General features: G+C 52.0%; 1 protein-coding gene across 2 annotated transcripts in view; it reads left to right on the top strand.

The window, feature by feature from the left end:
- Positions 1-425: 425 nt before the first annotated feature.
- The window catches only part of LOC122380731 (serine/threonine-protein kinase 11-interacting protein-like), a 31,878-nt gene continuing 24,724 nt past the window's right edge, over positions 426-7,579 (top strand). Inside the window, exons 1-6 of one of the 2 annotated variants that reach the window (XM_043364142.1) lie at positions 426-513; positions 2,848-3,679; positions 3,890-4,083; positions 4,444-4,654; positions 5,543-5,716; positions 6,154-6,312. In XM_043364142.1, coding sequence (XP_043220077.1) covers positions 2,941-3,679; positions 3,890-4,083; positions 4,444-4,654; positions 5,543-5,716; positions 6,154-6,312 — 1,477 coding nt within the window. In that variant the 5' untranslated portion in view covers positions 426-513; positions 2,848-2,940. The remainder of the gene's footprint in view (positions 514-2,847; positions 3,680-3,889; positions 4,084-4,443; positions 4,655-5,542; positions 5,717-6,153; positions 6,313-7,579) is intronic. The other variant, XM_043364144.1, reaches the window with a different exon arrangement.

The following is a 7,579-nucleotide window of genomic DNA, read 5'->3' as shown; positions in this document are numbered from 1 at the left end:
GGGGGTTCGGCCGGCCGGCCGCCTCTGGAGCGGGGGACTTTTTTAGTAGACCTACTGTACAGAAGCAACTGCGGGTCCCTGTACCCGACTACAGCGCCACCTTCCCACTTATCCACAGCGCCGCCAAGCGACCGCAACCCCAAAAGCAGGCTTGCAGTTTCGTTGTCGTAATTCAAAATTACGCATAGATATTTGATTGAATTGATCATAGGCTCCAAAGGGGATAAAAATAAAAAATACAACAAAAATGAAAATCAGCAATCACTTTATAGTATAGATTCTTTGAGAAGTATACGTACGTGAAAGCAGCGTGAACGTAGTGTTTTATGTGACGTAATTTGTGAAACCTTCGATTTCGCAAGCAAGTTTACTCAAGAGTTTACTATTTTTCTAGACCTTGACGTGGCGTCAGTGTGTTTTTGTCCGTTGCAGTGTGGTGAGGTCACTATCTGCGCCGAGGGCGTCGCATTGTAGAATTTTTCTGGTTCTGTCATAAATGGGAGGTGAGCAGAGGTGAGATATGTATATCATAGGACTGAAAAAAATTTCGGGTGAAGGGATCAGAATCAGTATATGTTTCTGGAGCCGAGGCCGACAGTTCAAGTTGCATTAGTTCTTATGGCGCTGTTCGTGTTCTCTCTGTAGGATGTTCACCTCTGTGAAATTTTTAGTGTTTGTTACATTTTGCAAAAGCATTAGAGCTAGCCTCAGATCAATGGGAGTGCACGCACACCTGGCAAATAGGAGTGCACGCACATGTTCGGTATGCAGTGTTTCAAGTTCCAACTTACAGTTACATGCCCAGAGGGGTGTTCACGGGCACCGCACACTGCTGCGTGCGGTGTGTGCGGTACGTCCAGCAGGCGTGGGGGTAGGGGATGGGTAGGCGGCTCTCACGTCACGGCTGCGTGCGGTGGACGGTCCGCTGTGGCCAGTCCCGACCGGCCACAGCGGTCGCTGTGTGCGGTGACGCAAGGCTGACGTAGGGACGCAGTGGGCGGAGCTTGGAGGCTGTGTGCGGTCCGACCGCACACAGGGTCCGTGAACAGCCCTCTGTTGTGGCGAAACTTTCCAAACAGCCATTGCAAGTGTCTCAGGACTGAAAGTGACATATTTTAACTTAGTCATTGATTTTTTCATAGATAACCTAATTGTCACATACTGTCTGGGGATTAAAGGTCTGATTGTCAATCGTGTCACAGTTGCTATGAATATGTAATGACAGAAATTGTAGGTAGTAGGTTGTGGTTTATGGCCTTGGTAGGTTGTAGGTTGTAGGCTGTATGTTGGTAGGTAAAAGGTTGGTAGGTAAGGTAAGGTCAGGCTAGATTATGTTTTTTTTTCTTGTATTTGTGCCACATGTAAGCATCATATTTGGATTCAGGATGCCAAACAATGTAAGAATATGCAAAATATATGCTTGAAAAGTTAATTGGACTTTTTCTTAACATTTACACCTATTATTTCACATGTCGTGTCTAATCTAAAAAAGTCTGGAAACAGATAAACCTACCCACTAGCACAGATCAAATTGCTTTTCTTGCCAGACATTGCTATGATAAAAAGTTTGTAAGTCATTGGGCATTTGGTCTTTGGGTCAGGGTTATGTAATCCATGAGACTGAGACCCTTACTATTGTTTTAACAGGCCAATAGACCTTTCCTATTGACTGTTATGTATATGTTTATGTTTCTTACATTTGAAGATAATTTTGTTCAAGATAAACAATGGTATAGTAGGTTCAATAGCCAAATTAAAGGAATAGACAAAAATTATGTTTTAGACCTTCTTTATTTATTAGGGTAGACATCAGCTTATAGGTACCCAGTCACTCACTACCTCTGCTTATACCTCAGTCCTCATAGGGGTTTGTTTCATTGGACATTGGACATTGGTCCTGGCTTTCCATCAAAGCACTTGAAATGGCATTTGAATTTTCAAACATAATGCTTTTGTCAAACAGATTGATCATGTTTTGTTCAGTAATATTCTTTCACTGAGACTGAGACACCTGCTGCTCTGGCCCGGGGCAGGCGCCCTGTAGATCATACTTGTTAGCGAGCAAATTAAATACGTTTCTGTAGATATCTGTGTAGGAAGACGGCCGGCGCTCGGAGCACGGCAGTCGGTCCGCCGCGCCGCGCGCACATGTTTTATCTAGCCCCTGTCCTGGTTCTCATGCCCACGTGTTGTGTTCCATGAGGACTGAGACGGGAAGGGGGCCCGACAGTCTACAACGGGACTCCGCCGGTGCGTCACGGCCCGGTGTCATACGACGTGGCCGACGCGGCCTCACGTGAACGACGTGCCGAGAACGACGAATTGCGCTGTATCTGTGACCGCCGTCTTTTACCCGTTTTAACCATTTCGCTATCAATCAAGAATAGACTTTTACTTATATGAACAAAACTTTATGGTCCTCCGGTTGACGAAAGAGAACGAGTACGAGAACGAGTGAACGATTAAGAGCACGCACGGACATTTCCGTATCGAACGGGTGAACTCAACGATTCTCACGAACAACATTGTTGTGTGTTATGACTAATATCAATATGATATGCTGGCTTCAACCTTAAGATAGGTAGCTTACTTCAAAAAAAGTATTTTAACCTTTTCTTACCTGAACCAATCAGCCATCACCTACACAATACCTATCTAATTATCTCAGCTTCTTTTTATGCACGTTGGTCATATGACAGGGTTCTTAGTCAAAGAATGCCTACAACAGCAGCTTGACATAGTATCTTTCTGACTGTGGGATATATGTCACAGACTGCAGCCTTCAATGTTGTTGCTTTTTTTTGGCAGCAGCTAGCATAGGTTATTACCATCTAAACTCTGTTTCAGTGACAAAGCACCCATCAGAGGGCCTTGAGATCCGATGTTCCACACCGTAGACTGCCTGTCTCCAAGTGTGAACCGACACCCGGCTCGGGAAGGATGTCCAGCACCGACCAGGCTCTGATCCGGGAGACGGCGGCCGCGCTGCGCCACTGCTGCGACCGCATCCTCAATGACGGCGCGGCGCTGACGCTGTCTGCGCCGGCGCTGCGCGTGCTGCACGCCCACTTCAGCTCTCTGTTCCCGGCGCCGGTGCGCGGAGAGTTCGCGCCGGCCACCGCCTCCTCCCTGGTGGCCACCGAGACGCTGCACGAGCTGCAGTTCCTGCGCGACCTGGCGCAGCTGACCAGCGCGCTGTGCGTGACGGCCGGCTCGCCGCCCGCCGAGAGTCCCGTGCCGCTGGGCGACTTCAGCCGGTTGGAGCGGCTGCGGCTACTGGATGTGCCCGTCTGCTGGGTGGAGGGCCTGCAGGCGCGCCGGCCGTACCTGCGCGCGCTGCGCTGTGACGGCGGCGCCGACTCGCTGTGGCAGCTGCTGGCCGCCTGTGGCGCCGACCAGAGCTCTCCGTTTCTCTGGGAGGAGCTGACCGAGCTCTGTGTGACCCGCTGCCGGCTGACGGCCGTCGACAGGGACGCGCTCCGTCTGACGCCCCACCTCACCGACCTGGACCTGAGCCATAACCGAGTCGCGGTGTGTGACGGCCTGGAGTGCCTGGCTGGCCTGCAGCGGCTGAACCTGACGGCTAACACGCTCACCGCCGTGCCCGTGCTCTCCATGCCGGCCCACCTGGCGCTCCGCTGGCTCAGCCTGCGCGGAAACAAACTCGAGGCTCTGGAAGGTGAGTCTACTGGAGAAAAGGCAATGTTTCATGGGCGCTGCATAGTTTTCCAAATTATATGATTGCTGTTAAATTGATAGTTACTCATCACCATTGTTGGTAGTCTCATCACCTGTTTGCCCATTTCACTGTCGATTTTTTCTTTCAAACCAGCGCCGTTTGATGCGTGTTGAAGTTACATTCTGACGGTCCTCCGCGGCGCTCCTCCAGGGCTGGAGGACATGGTATCCCTGGAGCACCTGGACCTCAGCTACAACCTGCTGATGAGCCACGGCGTGCTGCAGCCTCTGCTGGAGCTGCGTCGGCTGAGAAACCTCCAGCTGAGCGGAAACCCGCTGTGCTGCCTGAGCGACCACCGGCGCCGCACGGCGCGTCACCTGCACCACAACTGCCTCACGGGACAGGTATGGTGACGGCTCACGGTTTGATGTGTTCAGTTGAGTGGTGAATATTGGGATGCCTGAGAATATCTATTTAATCATTGAAGCATATGGTTTGCTGCGCTGGTTAAGCTTATTTTTATGTGTATTACAAAACAGAATCGCTTCAATGTGAGCCTTATGTTTGCTGGCGTTGTAATTTGTAAATCAGGTACCGGCCTGTGCTGCGATGTTTTTGTCTGTTTACTGACTAGTGTATATTTTAGGAATTACTCTGCTGTCATTGTACCGATCTTAGAAACTGCAGAAATCGTGGTCTGCTTACAATCACATAGGCCTTTCCGTTGTACAATCGTTTCTATCGCTGTTTCTCTCCATTGGCAGCTGCTACTGGACGGCCGCCGCCTGCAGAGCTCGGAAGTGCCGCGCCGGCCCGACCCGCCGGCCTCGCGGCCCGTGCTGCGGCCCAGTTCGAGCACGGCCTCGGCCGGGCCGCCGCCGTCGCCTGCGGCCGCGGCCCGGCTCGGCCGCCCGCCGGGACAGCCCGGTAGGCGGGTCCGCTCAGCCGCCGGCTCCATCGGAACGGGGGACAAGGGTGAGTCCTCTTTGTCGACACGTGAATCAAATCTATTGGTGTTGGGGAATACGCTGTCATCAGTACATGAGGGCATAAGACATCGGGTCTGTATTGTTGTCCAACGCCTGCTTAGCGGCTTTGTGATTTCAAGGCGGCCTGGGTCGCTGTGTTATCTCGGGTGGTATTTGGACCGTTGCGTTTCCGCCTGTTTGGAAATGTCGCTGGATGGTGCTGCCACTTAGTTGGTCACTGGACTCTGCTCGGGATCGTATTTATGCCTACCACCATGGCCTTTACGTAACGCGGAAATGACTAGCTGGCTCTGGGTTTGGGTGGAAGGTTGGTGCTGATGGAGCTGTCACGGTGCGGGGGGAGGGGAGGGGGGTTCGGCTCAGTACGTTATGGAGAACGCGGGTCTTATTGATGATGCGGGCTGGGCCTATGCTTTGTGCTATATCGGCCAGTGCTGGATGTAAATGGGAAGGCACCTGTGTTAGTCTTTTCCATTCTTTTAACGGACATCAAGTTGACATAAAATTAATGTAACCAGCAGCCATATGAGCGCATATTTTGCCATCATTTGGTTGTGGCAGTCTGCATTGTCCGCAATTGGTGACATTGCACGGTGACGACTGACATAGGGCGCCTATAACCTCTGAAATCTGGGCGCGCTCAAATCACAAATAATCCTCATCATCATGACTGACCCTCCATCTGCCTCCCCGGCTGACCACCACGTCCGTCTGACCCTCTGTCCCTCCGTCCGCGACTGACCCTCTGTCTGCCTCCCCGGCTGACCCCTCCGTCTCTCTGCCCCTCCATCCCTCTGACCTTCCGTCCCTCTGATCCTCCGTCCCTGACTGGCCCCTCCGTCCGTGACTGACCCTTTCTCCGTCCCCCCGGCAGCGTCCAACGGCGACACGCCGCGTGCGGGCCGGCGCCGCTCGAAGCGCCGCTCTCGTGTCAACATGGCCGATATCTCGGATATGGACTCGACGGCCAGCCTGACGGGCGGCCTGGCCTCCAGCCTGGAGGGCGTCACCGAGGCGGCCGACAGCTGCGGCGGCGCAGCAGAGAGCGGTGAGGAGCGCGCGCTCTACCCCCTCTCTCCTTCTCCATCGCTCTCTTTTGCCGTTAAGATTCATGAGTGGTACGTGCCTCGCTGAAGATATATAATGCGCGATAACGCGCTTGAGATCATGCGTTACACTCGCTTTGTTGGTCAAGTGTTAGGAGGAACAGGATTTGGAATTGGGTGACAATTTGTTGGAGAAGGGAGGAGATATTCAGTCGGTGATGGTTAAATGGTACGCAAGAGAACAACGAAAATCTTGGGTTGATTGTCAGCTGACTAGTAATTTATAGCGAGGGTGTTAGTTAAACTGCACAACGCACACTGTCCAATGCACATAACTTGAAGCCGTCATCATCCAGTGAATAATCAATTCCGTAGTCGTCCTGTTCTGTTCGTTCCCCTTTTAATCTCCCCTCATCTCCCGCGCCCGTCTCGTTGACAGAGCTGCCGTCGCACCTGGTGACCCGGGAGCGTATCGAGTCGCTGCGCCAGCAGATGGGAGCCGACTGGCTGCACAGCCGCGGCGGGGCGCGCGTCCAGGAGCTGCTCGGACTGCCGGCGCAGCCGCCGCCCACCTTCAGCGTGGGCAGCGTGCCCATCGGTGAGATAACGGGGGAGGGGGGAGGGACGGCCGACGGGAGACGGAAAGGATGATGAAGGATATAGTTGTAAGCTGGGAAAGGCTTTAAGTGAAAGTTAAGAATAGAAAAAGGGTGGATGGAAAGTGGAGCGTATTGAGGGAAATAAACTGAGAGGACGAGAAGAAGTTGGTAAGATAGGCCGAGCAGCAGCATTAGGAGATAATATACAGGGTGTCCGGAGATTATTTGCCCCTCCATCAGCTCCCCGCCATAATTAATAAGCAAAGAGCCCCCGGGTCATGGTTTATTTACCGATTTATCCCCTGCCCTGCCCTGCCCTACCCATTCCCCCATTCGCTTTGGCATTCCATAGACCAAGATGTCCAGAGTATTCGCGCTGATGTTCAGCCACACCTTTCACAGGTTCCTCTAAAGTCCGTGTTCTGTGGGAGCTGGTTCAATCTTGCTGAGCTCTTCCTTCATGATTAATCATAGGTTTTCGATTGGGATTAGGACAGAGGAGTCGATTTGACTTCCTACTTCATTCCAGTCTTCACCATAACTTCAGCGCGATGACGCTTTGTCAAAGAGTTTCTTTCGTCACAGTAGACACCACGTTTAGGTGCGAGTTACGCTTGCCAAACACTGGCCCCTGGCGCCTCACAAGTGTCAAGGTCAGGTGACCAGGTTAGGTCTGTGACCAACGGACAGCTGTGGATAGCCTGAGGCACGGTCTTAGCAAATTTTCACAGTTGTTAAAGTGCACGGTGGGATTATAGCTGAATGAACAAGGGGCAAATAATTTCCGGACCCCCTGTACTGTATGATGGCCTGCGAATAATTTAGCATGAATGGGCGTTGCCACAATTATCCCTGAGCGCCTGGGAAGGCGTGACTCTGAATGGAAAACAAATCTCAAACGATGGAGTGAGTTATTGATTGAGCCTATGTCAGGGTTGTCGAAGCTGAACTGGGACTGAAGTGTGTGAGACAGCCGTCAGCTGCTCCCAGCGGAGGAGACTGGGATACTTACTGACTCATACGATGACTAAGCCACTTTATCTTTGTGGGAAGCGTTAAGTGTTTGTTTTGTTTTCGACACATGCCGTTATCAGGATTATGTGTGCTGGTCGGCGGAACGGTCGGTGGTTTTGCGCGTGACGTAAGATGTGCTCGTTGTGAAACTAGGTTACGATGTCGGTCGGGATGTGTCATCCTCGTCATAGCCTCATTTGTGATAGGAGTTGTGTTTATCATCACCGTATGCTATTTGTGGTCCAGCATTGC

The sequence above is a fragment of the Amphibalanus amphitrite genome, unplaced genomic scaffold (assembly GCF_019059575.1).
Source record: "Amphibalanus amphitrite isolate SeventyFive unplaced genomic scaffold, NRLGWU_Aamphi_draft 000105F_arrow, whole genome shotgun sequence".
Taxonomy (NCBI): Eukaryota; Metazoa; Arthropoda; class Thecostraca; order Balanomorpha; family Balanidae; genus Amphibalanus; species Amphibalanus amphitrite.
This window is presented reverse-complemented; position numbering and strand designations above follow the sequence as displayed.